The sequence below is a fragment of the Lissotriton helveticus genome, chromosome 5_1 (genome assembly GCF_964261635.1).
Source record: "Lissotriton helveticus chromosome 5_1, aLisHel1.1, whole genome shotgun sequence".
Taxonomy (NCBI): Eukaryota; Metazoa; Chordata; class Amphibia; order Caudata; family Salamandridae; genus Lissotriton; species Lissotriton helveticus.
The window spans coordinates 1,942,864,418-1,942,883,756 of NC_136065.1; the positions used below are offsets into that span (position 1 = coordinate 1,942,864,418).

The 19,339-nt window shown below is 46.3% G+C and overlaps 1 protein-coding gene across 2 annotated transcripts in view; it reads left to right on the plus strand.

Moving 5' to 3' along the window:
• OSBPL7 (oxysterol binding protein like 7) overlaps window positions 1-19,339 on the plus strand; it is a 281,900-nt gene that overhangs the window by 145,520 nt on the left and 117,041 nt on the right. For both annotated transcript variants that reach the window (XM_078645591.1, XM_078645590.1), the window contains 3 exons: window positions 11,788-11,878; window positions 16,967-17,214; window positions 17,628-17,765. In XM_078645591.1, coding sequence (XP_078501717.1) covers window positions 11,788-11,878; window positions 16,967-17,214; window positions 17,628-17,765 — 477 coding nt within the window. The remainder of the gene's footprint in view (window positions 1-11,787; window positions 11,879-16,966; window positions 17,215-17,627; window positions 17,766-19,339) is intronic.

The following is a 19,339-nucleotide window of genomic DNA, read 5'->3' on the forward strand; positions in this document are numbered from 1 at the left end:
GACCAAGTTCGTGACTACTAGCCAGTAGTCAGTGGGCACCAGGAGGGCACCGGATGGTAGTCACCTCGACTAGGTGAGTGGGCGACGCTGGCTCTGCAGATCTCACAGACCAGGAGGCGTTGTCGGCGACCAGGATGGAGAGGCGAGCTGTCCCACGATGGATGAAGCTGTCGGCGTCGAAGTTACCCAGGATTGGGCAACAAGCCTTGGCTAATTCAAGCCCACGCGGTGGACTCAAAATGGCGTCTTGAGTGGACCAGGAGGGTCCGGGGTGCTCCTCTTCTGGAAGGGAGCAAGGGCCAGTCTGGAGCAACCAGACCAGCAGCAGTGATGTCGTCGGGCGTCGTTCAGAAGGCCACAAGCCAGCGGGCTAGTAGCCAGACAACGCGGTGAGCAGCAAAAAGCAGAAGGGCCCCACGCCGATCGTGGAGATGCTGGGGGGCTGATCTTCGGTGCTGGAGCTGCTCAGGGTCGGGGCTTCTCGGACCCCAAAGCACTCACCAGGAAATTACTCGGCGGGCTTGCTGTGCAGAAGTCGTGCAGTCTTGGCAATAGTCGGTCCCTTGAGGTCTCGTCGCACTCACGGTTCTCAGCTTGGCTGTAGAGGTGAGTAGAGGTCGGAGGTGCCAGGGAAGCCGGGTCTTGTCGAGCTGGGCAGTCGGATTCCAGAGGAAGGACTTGCAGCAGACCGCAGTGTTCTTGATGGTGCCTGCGGATGCAGGGTGACTACTCCTTAGTCACAAGGGAGAATCTTGAAGAAGGAAATCTTGAAGTCCTTTCGTAGAAAGTCGTGTCTTGATTCCAAAGATCTAATTTGGAAGGGGGCCTGCTCCTACCTTTATCTGGGAAAAGGGGGCTGGCACGCGACTAAGTCCTGCCCTATGGGTGGGACCAGGAGGGGGGTGGTTACACCCCTCTCCTTTGGCGGGTTTTCCCCAGGCCAGGGGCTGGAGTGCCCCTGGAACTGGTTTCAGCCGGCCTATGCACAGTGAGCACCGGGGTGCCACTTGCAGTCACCTTCCTCTGAAGCCCTGCCTACCTAGGATACACAAAATCCTGTCTGGGACGGTGCTGGCACCGCCCCTGGCAGGAAACCCTTTGTCCTTGCCTCCTGCTCTGGGAGGACTCCCAGCAGCAGGAGGGCAGACTTGTGTCTCGGTGGCAGCATCCATTTTGTGGATGCTAAGGCTCTGTCTGACTTTAACCGGGGTTACAGGTTACATACATGTCGTGTCCCTCTAGAAGGGTGGAATGCTAACCCCGTCGCCAGAATTGGCGAGGGGTTAGTATTCCAATTCGTATGACACCTTACTCGACATGTTTTGATAAAGCGATACCAGAGTTGGCATATAACCGCGAGGATTATAATGCACTTAAGAGTATATGGTATGCGATATCATGGAAACGGCTAAGGGATGGATCCCGAAAGCCGCAGACAGGCTCAGCTCATGCCAGAGCACTATCTCACACGATTCCAAGCACTCTGCCTTCAGGATTGTCAAGGCCTGCCATAGGAGTGACTGATAGGAGATCTGTGTGTCCATTTTTAGGGTTAGATATAGGTATACTATATCTAAAGCAAAGGGTGATTACACCACCTTGCCCCAGCTGTCAAGCAGCCAGTTGTGTCAGATTTGGATGGCCAGCCAGGGGTGGCATAATACATGCTGCAGCCCCTGGTAGGCCCTGGGTACACCTATGCCCTGGGTACCTAAGGTACACTGTACAGGGACTGATAAGGTGACTCAGTATCCAATTAGATATGTACCTAGGGTACATGGAATCCATTTTACAGAGAGAGCAGTAGGCCTGGGGTCCTGAATAGCAGGGCCCCAGGTCAACTAAGTCAGAAAACCAGCAAAACACCAGGCAAAAAGTTGGGGGCAACCATAGTCAGGGATCTACCTTCCTACAGAGCATTACATATTTTTGCCTTAAGCTGTGTTTATACCCACTACTCCTGATGCAGATCGTTAGTTGACCCTGAAATATAGTCCTTGCCGTTGAGCCCTCATGTGCCCCTCTGCCTAACAGATCAAATGTGGCTACGGAATCTCCTAAAACAGGTGTTGACAGTGAACACTTGACTCCCACTGTAGAATGTATTACATTATTTATTTATTTATTTATTTATTTTAAGGTTTTATAGAGCACAAACTTGACCCGTGAGGGTATCCGAGCGCTTTACATAGTCAAACGGTAGTATAGAGCTTAGTATATCTTAGGACCTGTACATCATAGAGCTTACAGAAATTGAGGGGTCATAAGGTAGGCAGGGGATTCCAGCAATACTATACATTTGGGGAAGGAGAGACTGTACATCGGGGCATTTTACAGAGAACAAGAAACATACAATAGGCAGGAAGTCACATGAGTACTGCACAAAGTCGCAGGATGAGGCAATAGTCTCTTAGGTAGCTGAGGAGCAGGTTTAGCCAAGGAATTTACCCATGAGGAAGGATTTGGCCTCTTTTTTGAAGCGTGCAAGGGAGGGGATTGTTCTGATGTCAGGAGGGAGGGAGTTCCATATTCTTGATGCTGATCCGGCGAAGGCTCGATTGTAAGTTTTTGTTCTCCTAAAGCGAGCAGGCCGGAGGAGGAGGGTGTTTGCCGATCGTGAGTTTCTGCTTCCTCCAGATAACACAAGCTTCTGCGCCAGATACGCAGGGGAGTTAGAGTGTAAGGCCTTGTGCGTGATGCATGCCAGTTTGAGGTGGATCCTAGCCTCGATGGGAAGCCAGTTCAAAGCTTTCAGGTGAGGAGTGATGTGATCTAATTTTCTAGAGCCTGTAAGTAGTGTGGCGGCTGCATTGAGGCATGTTTTTAAGGGAGCCAGCGAGATCCTAGGTAAGCCAGAAAGGGTGGAGCAACCATATTCCAGTCGAAAAATGACTAATGATTGGACTGCTAATTTTAGGTCAGGAGCGTCAAGGAAAGGTTTCAATTTCCATAGGTAGCTCAGGTGGAATCTGGCTGATTTGGCCACTACGTTGACATGGTCTCGCATGTTCAAATTGTGGTCCAAGGTAATTCCCAGGGATTTGGCCGAGTCCACAATGGTTGGAGAACAGTTTAAAGCAGTGATGGCTTTAATCCAAGTCTGGATCTCAGGGTTGTTCTTGGGTTGGGGAGATTAAAAGGAACTCAGTTTTCTTAGCATTGAGTTTAAGTTGGTTTGAGGAGAGCCATCTGACGGTCAGCTTCAGGGTCTCATTCAAGGTGAGAATCTCCGCAAGGGAAGAGATTTTTATGTAAATCTGAGTGTCATCAGCGTACATATGGAAGGAGATATTTGCAGTGCGAAGGACTTCGGCAAGGGGTTCGAGGTAGAGATTGAAGAGGGTGGGGGACAACGTTGATCCTTGCGGGACTCTCACCGTGACCAGGGAGGGGGCGGGCAGTTCGCCCGTTGATTAAGAACCGCTGAGATCGGTTTTGAAGGTAGGAGCTAAACCAGTCGAGGACTGTCCCATCTAATCCCATTCTCAGTTTCAGGCGTTCAAGTAGCATCTCGTGGTTGACCGTGTCGAAGGCGGAGGAAAGATCAAGGAGGATCAAGAGACAGGTTTTATCTTGGTCAAGGGCTAGAAGAGCATCATCGACAATGTGGAGCATGGTGGTTTCAGTACTGTTACCCGGTCTGAATCCGGATTGGCAGTTGTCATGTAGATGGAAGTTGTTGATGTGGAGACTTAGCTGTGTCTGGACACACTTTTCCAGCACTTTGGCCAAGAGAGGAATGTTGGAAATTGGTCTAAAGTTGTCTGGGTCCAATGACTGCTTTTTCAGAATGGGGAGGACTTGGCCGGCTTTCAGTGAGGTCGGTATTGATCCCTGCCGGAGAGAGGCGTTGATAATCGCAGTCCAGCTGGGAATAATAGATTTGGCAATGGTCGTGAGACAGTTCGAGGGGAGCGGGTCGTTGAAATGGTTGTTAGGGTTCAGGGTTGAGAGGATTTTAGCGACAGCGTGTTCATCATAGGGTGTGAATTCGGACCAGTGTGCCTGATTCTTCGGTGCGGACCATGGCGGCAAGGGGAGAGACATTGCGAGGTCAAGGTTCGGAGGGGCGAGTGAGGCCGATTTGAGTTCGATATCTAGGGCTTTAATTTTGTTTGCGAAGAATGAGGAGAAGTCCTTGGAGGAGATGATAGACTTGGGCGTTTCTTTCGTTGTTTTAGACAGTTTGTTAGATTGAAGTTTGACCATTTCAAAGAGCTTGCGAGGTCTGTTCTGAGCATTTCCTAGTTTCGCTCTGAAAAATTCCTTTTTTGAGTTGATGATATTCTTTTTGTAGGAATTTCTGGCCTGGCGAAGAAGTTTGAGGTGATCTGCCGAGGGGCGCTGTCTCCAGATTCTTTCGGTTTGTCGGAGGGATCTCCTCTCATCATTGAGGGAACCAGTGAACCATGAGTTTCTAACTTTGACTTGAGTTCTTTTTAGTTTAAGAGGGGCTAGATCATTCAGGATGTTCGACATTGTAACTCAGTAGTGATCATTTAGGTCGCTGACCGAGGTGATGTGGTGGGGGTCGGATTTGCAGCGAATCTCAAGTTTATTGAGGTCAAGGTTTTTAGTGTCCCTGGCCCAGCGTTTAGGGAGTACCGGTTGTGGTGTCCATGACCTGCGTGTGCCAGGTAGCAGGAAGGTGATGGCATAGTGGTCTGACCAGTCACAAGGGTCGATCGATATGAGTTTGACGGTTGTCTCCTTGGAGATGATCCAGTCTAGAGTGGCCCCTTTCGAGTGGGTTGGGAGTGGGCAAGCTTGTGTCAGGCTAGATCAGACATGAGGTCTTTGATGGCGTTGACAGGAGGGTCGTTGGGGTCGTTCCAGTGCAGGCTGAAGTCGCCGAGGAAAATGTCTTTGGTATTCCGGGAGTACTTGGTCGTGATGACTTCCATAAGGTAGTCGGTGAAGGATTCGTTAGTGCCCGGGGGGTGGTAAAAAATGTGAAGGTTACATAGATGGGTGGTGTTACTATGGACTGAGAGGGCTAGGTATTCGCAGGAACCAGTGGAATCTGTTAGAAGCTCTGTGACAAGGAGGTTGGAGCGATGGATGCAGGTGATTCCACCACCTTTTTTGTTATGTGGTCTGTCTAGTCTGGTAATGTTAAAGTTGGGGGGGATTAGGAGATCGAGGCATGGGGAAGATGCGTCATTAAGCCATGATTCTGTTAGAATGGCTACGTCGGTGTTGTTGTTCAGAATGAGAGCAGCGACATCGGCTGCATGCATTACTGCAGAACGGCAGTTGATTAAAAGCGCAGACAGATTAGGGAGGGGGGTGGCAGCAGAGGTTGGGATGGACAGGGGTACGGGTGCAAGGTTGCTTGTGATCGCCCTTCTATTACGGAGGGGGGCTGATCTGAGTGGGTCAATAGCGACCGTGTAGATGGGGTAAGCGGCACTCACGTCCGGTAGACAAGGAGAGGTAGGGCCTGCGTTATGGTCATTGAGAAGATCCTGGATTTCCTTTTCAGTGAGGTCTTGTGAGTTAGTTGTGAAGAGGGATAAGTTGTAGGAGAGGGCGAGGTCAAGGGTTTCCTCATCAGATAGGCAGCTAGTGTGCTTGCGGGGGCGGAGATGTCTCAAGTCTGTCGGTAAAGGGCGTTTGGGAAGCTCTGGGATAGGAAGGGAGGGCAGCTGCGGCAAGAGGTTTGAGAGAGAGAGTTCGGCGAGGTGGAGGAGGTTGATAAGATCGAGGATGTAGGAGTGGAGGCTTTGAATTATTTTGGAGACTCGAGTGCAGAGTGTGGATAGCTGCGGAGGGGGGGTTGGAGGGTGATGGTGGGTGTGCGATGGGTCGTGGGGGGGGGCTTGGATGTTAGCGGGGCTGGCATGGTCTGCAGCAGCGGGAGTTGCTGGGGAGGGGGGATTTGGGGGGCAAAGGTGGGCTGTGTTAGGAGCCGTGGGTGGGGTGATATGACCTGCTGCAGGAAGAGTCACTGAGGAGGAGGGGGTTGGAGGGCAGAAGTTAGCGGGGCTGGCATGACCTGCAACGGCGGGAGTCGTTGGGGAGGGGGCGTGGGGCGCGAGGGTGGGCTGTGGTGGGAGCCATGGAAAGGGGGGCTATGGTGAAAGCGGGGTTGGCAGGACCTACTACAGGAAGAATCACTGAGGAGGGGGAGGTTGTAGGGCTAGGGAGGAGTTGGGGGTCATAGAGCGGGTGATTTGAGTGTTAGCGGGGCTGGCTTGATTTGCCACAGGACAAGATGGAGATAACTTCATGGTCTTAGCGTCCGAGCGGGGAGCAAGGCGGGAGGAGACCAGGGCTTCAGCGTTTATTTCGCTCGGGGTGGTTGTGGGAGGCTTGGTGTGTAGGAAGTGTGCTGTGATGGAAGCCGTGGAATCCGATTGGGGGATCAGGGACGAGTGGAATCATGGGTCTCAGGTCCGACGTGTTAAGGAGGTTGGTAGGATTAGTGAGGGGGTTGCGGTGTTCCATGTTGGGCGGAGGTGCTGGAGTAAGGTTAGGCTGTGAATTCTTTGGCGTCCTGGTGACCTGGTTACGGAGAGTGGTAAAAAGATCTGAGAATTTTTCAAGATTTTTCGTAGAGGCTTGGATCAGTACAATGCCCCTCTTATAGAGGATGATTGTGAGGGCAGCTTGAAGGGTTGCTGATGGGACTATTGTGAGCTTGGTGCCATGTGGAGTGATCCTAGAGTAGCGTATATTAAGGAGTAGTGAAAAGGTATTGCGCCAAGCAGTGGTTCTATTGGAGTAGAAGATGAGGTCATTAGTGATGAAGCCAATCTCCGCACAGAAGCGAAGGTCCGAGATCAGGGTTTCGGGGTGGTTTTTCAGGGTGAGGTGTTTGTAGGCTTTTGAGGCGCCTTTTGAGAGGTTTGGGGGGTAGACCAAGGTGTGGGCGATTGTCCCAGAGGTGGTTAGACCAGGTCCCACCATGATGTCTTGGAATGGACACACTCGTGGGGGGCAGGGATCTGGGATCAGTGACTGGCAGTCATTGTGGTCATGGCCATACGGATAGCAGTGCTTGAGGGGGGTGTCGGTTTGCCTAGGAGGATAAGGACAGTCAGTGCCACTTCAAGATGGCCGCCCCAAGATTGAAGGAGTGAGCAGTCCTCTTTCAGTTTCAGTAGCTAGTGGATGAGTAGTCCTCTTACAGTTACTGCAGTCAGTCTGTGCCACTACAAGATGGCCGACCCAAGATTAAAGTGTGCAGAACCTCTTTCAGTTTCCGTAGCTAGTGGTTGTGCAGTCCTCTTTCAGTTACTGGAGGCTGAAATTGAGTAGTCCTCTTTAATTTGTAGCAGATTGAGGGCAAGCTTGAATAGGTCCAGATAGGGGACCTTGTTTGTTTAAAAGAGCAGTCCTCTTTCTATGGACTCTGTCAATGGGCTGCCATTTTGAGTCGTTTTTGTAGGGTCTAACTGTTTATTCAATTAGCTTAAATAGAATTTATTTATAGCGGCCATTTCATGCGGACCGGGATTATGAGGTTGTAGAGGCTGCCTTATGAGAGTAAGGAGAGGATCAGCGTTGAAAGAATGACGAGTTGCTGCATGTAGTAGTTGTAAGAAAAAGGCAGAGCTCGAGGGTCAATTGCGAGCTCACAGTCGGCAGCCGAGCATTACTTTGCGTGCCTCGTAGCCGCTCAGCCCGCGTACAGTGTGGAGCCTGAAAGCGGCTGACATTAGTGGCTGAGGCTGTGATGGCCATAAGATGCAGGGGGAAGGAGGAACCAAACAGGTTTACAGCCAGTACAAGACCTTTGAAGTAGAAAGTGAGGTGCAAGGGGAGACTTTAACGAGTCCTCTTATTGTGAGAACCCGTACATTGATATTCTTATGGGTGATTTTCTTTAAACCACTATGATGAGAGTTTGACTACATGGAGCTATATCCAAGGTGCTACAAAGTAAAGAGAATGTGCACGAATCACAATACGTGCAGTGCAACATACACAATAGCCTGGCTAATTTTAAAGATGATGTTCACACTCAGTATATCAATTTGTGCATGTGTAGTATGCCCATAGAGCAAAGCAATGAGGAAGGAGAATCACTTTGTATTGCTTACTCGTTTAAAGGCTATAGTGTATATCGAATCTTTTAGAGTAAAAAACTTTTGATTGTATTGGCATGTGTGTTCAATAGAAAAGTATGTAGTTCTAGATGTACTGTTATATCCTGATATTCAGGTTCGAGGAAACGTTGATGATGCAAAGTGGGTAGAATTAACCAGACCCTTGAAACCAACTTGTTGGCTATGTGTGCATAAACTTATTTTCACATCTGAATTAAACCTTGGAAATGGAGTACTGAGTTCTTAATAGCCTTTTGAGGCTTTTAATGACAAACACTAGTTTAAAGAGAAACAATTATAGCTATCTCAGCTCAGCACACCTCTAACACGTCAGGTTGCCTCTTCTGGGGGCTTCTTGAAGCATGCATTACGAGCGAAAAAGTTGTTACATTACCATTGGTGTCCCTACCATGTTGATTTTTAACAATAAGTTTGGGGCTGGGAACTTTTCATTGGTCTTTCTCTCACATATACAAGGACGGACGATCTGCATAAGACACAGAGATTTTAAATCCTGGTGTTAGTGTTTTAAATTAAAACTTGAGGGGAGAAAATAAAAAGTATTAAAAAGCAAGAAACTGATACAAATCTTGGCTCCAAAAGAGGGAGTTTTCGATTATACATTAAGGGCAGCGCCCTTGGCCTATTTCCAGCTGATGAAATGTTTTAACAGACTGTGACGGGCCTTATTTTCAGAATTTCGAGGAGCCTTTTTCCAGTGCAGTCTGTGACCTGTTGGCCACTAGAGACTGGGATGAGTTTTTTCCTCGTTACATAACCACACGTTGACATTACTATTTTAAAGTGCCAGGACACATTTGAATGTAAAGCCTGAAGAAGGTGACTTGGACCTGCTGATACCACCGAAACGCTTCGCTTCTTGGTCTTGTTTTATATAAATCTGGTGCACATCATTGATGTTGTTGAAAACAATTCTACTTTTAGTGGATCAGTAATGCTGACCTAAAGTTGTGTTGTGTTGTGTAAAAAAAAAAATTCTGCTGCACATTGTGCAATAATTCTTGATGAAATTGTATTTTAATCCATGAGTTGATTAACTCTTTCCTTTTAATCACTTTTGATTTACTGCATTTATTTGGTGAATAAAGCAGTCCTATATTTGACTTTTGGCTACTGGAATGGGCCCTGTGTGAATAGGAGTTTGAGTGAGAAGTGATTAATCAAGTATGCTATTGTGGTTTCCTAATGGAAATTCTGTTTAGACATAGTGTCAATTGGTGTCCTGTCCCTTTGGCAAGTAGGACCACTCTCTATTTTTCTGGAGCTTTCTCCCACCTATCCAAGATTTTTTAAAGTCTTTTCAAGAGCATCTGGTTGAAATGCAAAATCAACATCTTGAATGATCAAATGGGGGCTTAACAATGAAAAGGGACTGGTATTGTATTCAAGTTACTTTCTTGTGCCCATGAAAATTAGAGTCATCCGGTCGATCCTAGATTCGTATGATCTCATCCAGGGCCATCTTTCGCCATCCTTCTGCATGATGACAGTAGGTCTTATCATGCACATTGTGCAGACTGCATTCTGGATGGCATCCATGGCACTCCAATGTACCTACTTCCATATAACAATTACAGAACAACATGGTTTGCCGTCAGACGTCCATGCTATCAATACAGATATCTTCCTTTCACCATGATATGCCTATTCATTTACCTAGTTGATCTGGTGGTTAATGATCAGCTCTGATAACACTTATGTTGCTCAAATGGACGTCAGCTTTTCTGCACATAGTTTTCTGGGTACTTCTGTGTGACTAGAAGGGTGGCATGTACTCCAATTTTGGGGAAGTGCCTAGATTTTATTGGGGGAGAGCAATGTGTAGCCTCCATATCAGGGGTGCAGAAAAAGACCTGGACATGTGCTACTACAATCAGCTGCTGCCAATTTCTAGTTGACCAATAGCTTGGTCTGAAGGGTACTAGCGGAGAGGGCCTTCAGGAGCAACCCCCTTCTAAGCTTTGTTTTTCAAATGTAGAACTTGTAGATTGTTGCTTTCAGTGGCGGCCACAAAAATAAGCTGGGTTGGACAGCACATCCTTTCCAAGCCATGCTTAAGACTACGGTCACAACCAGACAAAAGATCATTGTGATGTTCTTTCAGCCCTTGGCTTTTTAATGTTTTACCCTCAAGAGTATGGTTGTGGAGGAGACTTGCCAGGAGACTGAGCCTGTGACTGCATGTTAAGCTTTGGAAATCCTTGGAAGCCCCTTCAAATGATCCTTGCCCCTCAGAAGGTTGACAAATGAAGAGTTGTCATCTGAATCTCAGAGGCAAACGCAAGGAGTGTCAGTGGCCCTTGTTTCCTCCTTCTGAGCCAGATTCCATGTTTTGCTCCTGGAGGGTGGGGGGAATAGGCAGGGAGACATCATTATGATCCGCTCTTGTGGGTGGTGGAGTTGTGTGCTGAAAAGAGTATCTCTGGACCTCAGTAGTCAGATAGAAAATCTGATTCCCAAATATGCTTTTCACTATGTCCTGGTTCTGCTTGAGACTCTCCCCCCCCCCCCCCCCCATTGAAAATGGTGGAGGAGAGTCCTACTCGCTGGCTATTTTGTACCTGTTGTCATAGTAGCTATATTGATTAGTTCCTGTTCTGATGCCAGTTCAATGCTATGATTTCTTGTGGTGCACCTCTCTCAATGCTTCCAGGAGCACGTGGGACTACAGGATGTCATAGCATAAGGTGTATTTGTAAAGCGCATGTTCACCCCTTGGGGCCTCTCGGCACTGAATAACGGGTGTTTGTTACCCAACTCCATGGCAAATATTTTATTAACTATAGAAGAATGAAATGCTGAGTGCATTTGCTGGGATTTGAACCTGTGTCCACAAGGTCCAACGCAGGTTTCTGGAGTGGATGCATTAGTTCACTGACCTCCGGATCTGCAAATCAGTAATTTCGGGAGTTCTGATGCCTGTGTAGTTTGTGCTGGAAAAGTCACAGCTTCTATTAAGCCGGCCAACAGTACATCAAGATTTAGGTTGATAAGCCCAACTAGACTGTGAAGCCTCGGGAATAGTGCAGGGCAAGGCATGGTCTGGTGCATGGTGGCTTCATGACAATTCTTATATTAGTTCATAGCTTCTGGGAGTGAATAGAAGGCACTGCAGGTATATTTACAACCTCGGCCTTTATCTGGACGCGGAGGTGACTAATTTCAGTCCATTGGCCACCACATAAGAATGAGCCATCCATGTGTACTTAAAGTAAATCACTGCTTCTCCCTCCATGTAAGTGGAATATTCCCCACAAATGGATGTAGATTATAACAGTTATATGCAGCATAGGTCTCCGAAATTAAGCAATTTAAACTTTGAATACCCAAACCTTGCCTCCCGTTACCATTGCTAACTCTCGTTTCCCTACAAGGTTTAGGGACTAAATCGTTTTGCCCACTGCATACATTCATCCCAAAACTGCATGAGACCGTTAGAGTTTGATGTTAGAAAGGTTGCTTTATGTGCACTGTGAAGTCACAGAAGCCAACATTGAAGCAGCCTTTGAAGGTGAATGTCAAGCTCGCTTCCATATGAGCATGCTATTCCAAAAGACAAACTCAAACTGCAACAAAAGACCCTGGGTGAAACATTTCAGGTGAGTTGCACATATTCGCAGATACGTTGCTTCCTCCCTCAACCTCTTCATTGTCCTGCTTTCCTCGGAGCTTCATCTTTAAATTGCCTCTTTCTTCTGCTTCTCTATCGTAGGTGTCTGACGATGAATCCTGTATCAGCGAGGCTGTCCACAGCCTATCGGGAGATGGACCGGTCATAGGAGCCTCGACACTTGCACAAAAAGGTTTGTAATGCTAGTGAAGGTTCTAGAGGAAATGGATATTTCTCATTGAGGGAATGGGGCATGCAGGCTGTAATGTTCTTTCTCACCAGAGGTTAGCTACCACAGGGCAGTAACCCTTAAAAAGTAATGTTTCTTCCCATTTTTTCTTACATGGCATCTACCTGCATGTTTTAATGGCAAAGACGGGCTGTTTGTTTTTATTGTCTGGCTGCAGTAATCAGGCTAAAAAATAACTAGACACTGTGCCCTCATTTACATGAGATGGCACAGCTGCTACCAGCAGCCTAAAACATAGTTAACAAGGTATTTCAAAAGCAAATGCTCAAAAAGAAAAAGGTTGAACAAATAAAACACTAAACTGGTGCACACTGGGCCCAGTTTATTCAGGTGCAGCAGCTCCGGCAAATCATTAGCGGCAAGTTGAGTTAAAAGAAAATCGGGCACTAGTATTAAAGTCAAAAGCAGAGAAGAAAACAATGGTTTTGCATTTAGTAAAGTACAACAAAACTTGAAAGTAAAATAAGATGTTCTAAATCTTAGACCTCAGAACCAAAAGTGTGTTGCCATGAGCTGCCAAAACGTTTTTCAGAAGTAGTCGGCAAAAAGGGTGCATTTAACGCAATGGCTAAGCCTGAAGAAAAATAGCAAATCGAGGAGGTTTTGTCAAATGATGAGCCAGAAAATTGTCACCATAACCTCACTAGATGAATTCACCAAGGAAGGTAAATCCGTATTTAGGAACACCTTTTAATAGACTTTATATGTAAAAGTACTAAATAAACATATAATATTTGTAATCGTGAAATGCTTATTTCCCAAAAAACATTCCCTGGATGTCCCTGGTTTATGATCTCTAGTAGGGATTGACAACATGGATTTTTAACTAGCAGACATCTTTCTAGATTTCTTTCTTTTGTTCTCCTAAACAACTTGGCGGCTCTCCTTCGAAAATTAGATTTTATGCCCACTTTGGGTTAGAGCAATGGATGCTCATGTTACGTAAAAGGTGCGGCATAGCTTGAGACTATTTAAACTGAAAACCGCCTAGAGCGAGGAACACATTAAATAGTCACACAGAAATAATTTGATTTCCCTTGTTAAAGGCATACATTATTGTTTAGCAGCAAACCTGTTCCTTACGCTTACCTCATACATAGGCTGTCCGGAATTCGGTTAAAACCGATTGTCCACGACAGTACACTACCGGCTGAAAATTAGCTGACTCGGTTTAAACCGAGTATCCCTGATTTTTTACATTGGTTGCATTTACAGTTATTGCACTGTTTGGCCACTTGAGGGCGCCAAAGCAGTACGAAAAAACGATCCAAGCTACCATCGGTAATTGCAATAAACCGTCCGCCCTCCTCCCGCTGTTCATGGTGTTGTTTTGGTCCCTTCCTCCTGCTATCTGTGGCCTTGCTTTCCTGTCCCGCCCTCTTCCCAGTGTCCATGGCTATGCTGCTCACCATCCCGCTACCCTGCTGTGCTGACTGTTGACCTATGGAAAAAGAAGTTATGCTTTCCCTGCCGAGATCGAACCCGCCGGCTGGACACGGATCACTGCAGCAGGCGCCTTGATCACAATTTGGCTGAGCTCTGCTATCTGGTAGGGTAATTCGAGTGCTCCTAGCTGTGCAGTCGTCTCCACATCTCCTCTGCCCCCAGTTTCTTTTGTTGCTGATTGCTCGCCGTCAGTTGTTACTAAAGGCACCATACACAACCCAATGGCTTTGGTTCAGTTGATCACCCTGGACAGAGGCGCAACTAGAGTCAAATTCGGGGGGGGATGGGCTGGGGGCGAAGAAAAAAATTCGTAGGAGGACTGATTGTTCCAACAAAAGGCAGAGTGGAGCTGCAGGGGCTCAAAGTAGGGGGGACATTAATGCCACATTAACAAGCAAAGGTCTTTAAAAGACCTGTTAAGTGCTCGGCTGTGTGTGTGCCCAGGAGCCGTCTGAGCCCGGGGGGTGGGGGGGCTGAAGCCCTTGGAATTCCATGGGCGTTGCACGCCTGACTCTGGACATTTATTCGAATCGAGGCTCATGTTACACCAACAGACCGAATTTTTAGGAGCGCAACCTTATGTGCAAGTGACCAGGCCATTAAGTTAATCAGATAAGTCCCTGAGGAAGCCAGAAAGCAAGACTGGTGATTGCTTTCAATATAAAAGTTACACGAAAATGTGAAACTTGAAAAAAAAATTGTTTATCTAGAGGGCAATGTTACCACTTGTTCAAGGTCTCATTTAGCAAAATGTGTTTATGAATGGCAATATTAAAAAATATAAACAATGGAGAATCTGTGAGGAGCCATACACGGAACAAGAAAATAAATCATGGGCTGAATTCCTAAAGTAAGTTACGTTTTACCGGCTGGCATACGCCCTTGCATATGGTGCAGGTTTACACCTTTCGTGCATTCTCAGGGTTTTATAGAAGTAGACCGGGAACCCTAACTCTAACCGAAATTTTGTGAATTCGATATTTGCATGAGGAGATATACATGCGTACATTTGCATATGAACACTTTTGCTCACTGATGTGGAAAGAGATTTCAGACGATTTGCAAAATAGCCTTAAAGATGTATGTTTGAGGGTGTGCATCCCGGACTAACACAAACGACGGGGGCATGGGGGGGGGGGGAGAGGGGGGGTTGCGCTGAAGCCCTTGAGTCCAATGTGCGCCTGACTCTGGACATTTATTGAAATTGGGGCTCATGTTACACCAACAGAGCGAATTTTTAGGAGCGCAACCTTATGTGCACGTGACCAGGCCATTAAGTTCATCTAATCACTTAAGGAAGCCCTTGCCTCACACACCAGGGTACTTCTTTTGGCCGTTGGCTCGAGGCAAAGACAGCTGTTGCACGAATGAGCATTGTGGGAGGTGCAATGTGATTAAATGGTGAAAACGGACGCAGCATTTCAGCTGCTTATGCTCGTCTTGCATGAAGGATGGGGCCTTTTAGTTGTTCTACATCTTCCAGGAAGGGAAGCATGTTTTAGTTGGTAATGGTTAGCAGCATTTCATGAATTCAATGTACGTCTTACAGGAAGGAGGGCTTAATGTGTTTCAGTTAGTACTGGCGCTCAGCATTTCAACTTTCTTTGCATGTCTTTTCCCCCTGCCACTCATAAAAATGAATTTCACTATAAACCTCGCCTGTTAATGCCGCGTGAATAAGAACAGAGATTAGGAAATATTAATAACATGCGCAGGCAGGACTTTGGGTGCATTTAAGGTGACATCAGTGCATTCTATAGCACCTGCAGGCAGCCTCAGGCCACATCAAACACCATACAGGTAGCCACATTGTCCTTAGAGTATACACGCAAACCGGGGACATATTAGAAAGTGCAAACACAGCAGAGAAGCAAATCTCTATTTAAAAAAAATAATATAAAAGCAAGTCAAAAGATAGGGGTCCAGTACAATATATTAACTAGTCACTAAGGGAGCATTGCAGCATTGAGGCACATCACAAAAAGGGGTACCTTACAATGTACATGCAAGAAACAAGTGAAGGTTTAGTTGTGAAATATGGGCAGCTCAAAAGAGGAGTGCTGAACAATGCGCTTCAACCCCAAAAGAAGAGTTTTATAACTCACAAGTACAGCGCAAAACGTGCTGCTTTATTCCTCAAGAGAACTACAAAAGCGGCACATTCTATATAGGGGCACATAAAAAATGTACATTTGAATATATATATATATATATCAGTCTTGTGATCGAAATAAAAGAGGAGAGGAAAATAGCACAGATTTTAACTTTAAATAATGAGATTGAAGCATGAGCACAAATAGCCAAACCGTCTGACAGTTTCAGTCGGCACCTTTATATCAGCCAGTTTTCCACCAGTCACTGAAACGTGTGTGCACTCTGAAACATGTGTGCAGATCGCATTTATAATTGTTTCACCTGATCACTGGGCATTTACAGGTTATAATCTGATGCAAGAGTTGCATTATTTACAGACAAATAAATGCAGAGCAGTATTTCCCAAAATATTGGGATAGCAGAGGCACCTCGGTGATCATGATCCTGGAGTTTAAAGTGCTTGTTATCCATCACAAGCACAATTTGCTTACCTCTCATCCAGTTACTGAGGACTCTTAGGCTAGCTGCCATAGGGCAGCATGGTTCCTACAGACACCAACCTAGAACCTACAGTCTTGTCCAAAAAGGAAAAGGAAGGCACGCGCTGCAGGGTTAGGGCGGCTCCTGGTGTGAGGAGGATGACTCTGCGGGAATGGTATGGATGAGCGTCAGGAGAGTCAGAAGAAAGAGACAAGTCCTACCCCTTCTAAATAGAACCAAAAGGGACCATGGGATAGGGTTGACCAGCACACAAAAGGGCGACGACTACTCGTGAGATGGAGCTGGAAGGTAAGGACAATGCCTTTGAGCACAGGATTGCAAATAACAATGCCTTTTATTTTTGTTTTTGTTTTTAAAACATAAATAAAAGGCTTTGTCTTTTACAATGCCAATAGCTTAAACTCGCATAAATGCGAGAACTATTGCATTGCAAATGCTTGTTAAATCTGAGCTGTAGAATCAAATAACAATGGAAAGTATTTAATGACTTTATTGAGCTTCTGAAATGTAGAGCAGTATACAATTTCTGAAAAAAAAATTGAAAAAGCAATCATAAAAGCAAAGTGTTCCATAAACACCGTTTCAGTTGTTTTTTACGGCGCGAAAATGAGTAAACACTGAAAAGCACTGTTTTTTTGAGGTATGGAAATAACTGGAAAACACTGAAAAAACACCACCAGAATTTACCAGAAATAGAAACTGAAAACAGGAAAGCCTACTCATACAGCTGCATTGTGTAGGTGGTTTCTCACAGTGAAAGTGGTGCACAATACATTTTGTTATACAGTATTCTGTTAATGAGTAGTGTGATGAATAGAAAACGATGCACGAAGAGCATGAATTGGGAATTATGAAGAGGATGTGGCGTAGAGAGTGATGATGAAGTGGATGCATGATGGAGGATGGATGGAGTGCAATAAGAGGCCATGAGTGTATGAAGGGTAGGTAATGGTGACGTTTACCTCTTGATCATCCATCATGTCTCCATAGAAACCACAGCAGTGTCCCTGCCTGTGGGCATCCCCCGCCGGAGTTCCCTTCCAGCTCCCAGTGTGCACTCCAGTGATGTCAGCCTCTGGAATATTCTGCGCAATAACATCGGAAAGGACCTGTCCAAGGTGTCGATGCCGGTTCAGCTGAACGAACCCCTTAACACCCTGCAGAGACTCTGCGAGGAGCTGGAGTACAGCGCACTGCTAGACATGGCCAGCCAGTCCCAGGACCCATGTGAGCGCATGGTAAGTGCACACGCTTCTCCTTCCTGCCAATCCTAGCACCTCTGTGAGTGTAGAGTGAATTCCCTCACATCACCCCCAGCCAATCCAATGATCAGTGTTATGTGTGATGAGTACAACCACATTGTTCCATAAAATCTCAGGGCACCTGTGAATTCACAGGGAGACCATGCCTAATTAACCCTAGCTAGTCTAGGAACCTCTCCAAGTACATGGTGAGTGCAGCCATTCTGAGTGATGAACTGTAGCACACCCAGCAGACCAAGCCCCGCTACAGCCTGCTAGATATGTTAAGCAGTAACTCTGTAGACTATTGCAAGCCACAGGTCAGGCCACTGCTCAAATAGGATTTTGTGAAAACATCTCCTTGCTGTATGATGTAACTGCAGCTCTCCCTTTCTGCTTCTCTCTTCCAGGTCTGCATTGCTGCTTTTGCAGTGTCCGCCTATGCCTCAACCTACCACCGGGCAGGAAGCAAGCCCTTTAACCCTGTCCTAGGAGAGACCTATGAGAGCGACCGACCAGACAAGGGCTTCCGCTTCATCAGTGAGCAGGTGGTGACCAATAACATGAGGCAGCATGCATGAAACAATAATTAGCAAAGCAGGCAGTGAGCACTGAAATGCTTTGTTTTTTTGTGTGTAAATGTTCGCTGCTAATCAAAACTACCAGAAAACAATGACTGAAAACTAACCAAACAGATGAATCACTGACTACCGAGCACGTAGAGCGAGCACTGACCATTGTTTTCTTGTAGGGCCTTGAGACCCTAAGGCGTGAGTAGTCGCACTTTACTAGAAACTGATTGATTGATTGTAGAAGACTCTGACTAATGGCCAAGCCTAAATGACTCTGACCAATCACCATACAGCGCAGGCACTGGGCAGTGATCAAACGGGGTAAGTACTAACCACTGACCACACTGACCAATGCCTGCACAGAACAGGTTTCTTACCAGTAATCACTCAGAGCTTGCTCCGGCACATGACCAAACAGGAAAGCCACTAGCAAATGGTCCTTTAGAGTAGATATGAACCACTGACTGATGACTGAAGAGCAGGTACAGACCAACAAATGAAGGGCACAGGATCCCGCTCATTGCAGACCGATTTTAGAGCAAGTTCTGACCAATGAGTGAACATTGAAAAGCATAGAGCAAGCACTGCTAGTGTCTGGCTGCTAGTGGCTGGCAGAGAGAGAAGTATGGGAAACGCCTAGTGACGTTTGGGTAGTTCCTCTGTTAAAAGTGAATAATTGGCTAAATGTGAATGTCCCATTTCATTAAAAAACCCTTATTAGTTAGTCTGGGCCCAGTTTCGGGAACATTTGGAAAGATAGTAATCTTGTTTGTGTCAGGGTTGCAGTTGAAAATTGTGCTTTGGCGAACATAGACATGGTGGACCAGGTTCACAAAGGTACGTTTACATGTGTAGATTTACTCCTGTGTAGATCTACTACTGCGCCTAGGTGCAAGTCTACATGTTTTGCCACCATTTCGAAGTATAGATTCACAATTAAGTTCAGACTTGCATGTCTCTACACCCTCAGGTCAAGGGACCTAAGACTGACTTTATGAATGCAAAGTTATTCCTAATGTAGTACTACTAAAGTACTACAAAATGTAGTTTGTGAATCGGGCTCAAAGTGTGGGTGCTGAGGGGTGTGTTGGACTTAGTGGCTGCTTTTGACACCAGGGATCAAGGAATCCCTTCGGATGAAAGCAGATTTTCGTGACCTGGGTGTTTACACCCTGCTGTTGGCTTCAATAACTCTTTGAAGATCATACCTATGGCCAATGGTGGAAGATAAGACATCATCTGATGGAAGAGAGGGAGGTGTAGGAGGCACAGGATCTCACACATGACAACAAAGTACTTCTTTGTTATACCCCAAGGGCTTCAGGTGTAATTTTTCACGTGCATTCAGGTGATGCACAACTGTGCCTAGGACTCTCATGTGAAATCATGGAGTCTCTCAGGAGGGGTGGTGCATTTATATGGCCAGAGTGAAAAGTGGATGTAACAGATGTAATAAAATGCCTAACTTTAGTAACTTTCATAAAAGCTGCCATAATCATGCTGTTAACTAAACCGGGTTCATAGTTCTTCCTTTGTAAGGCATTAATAAT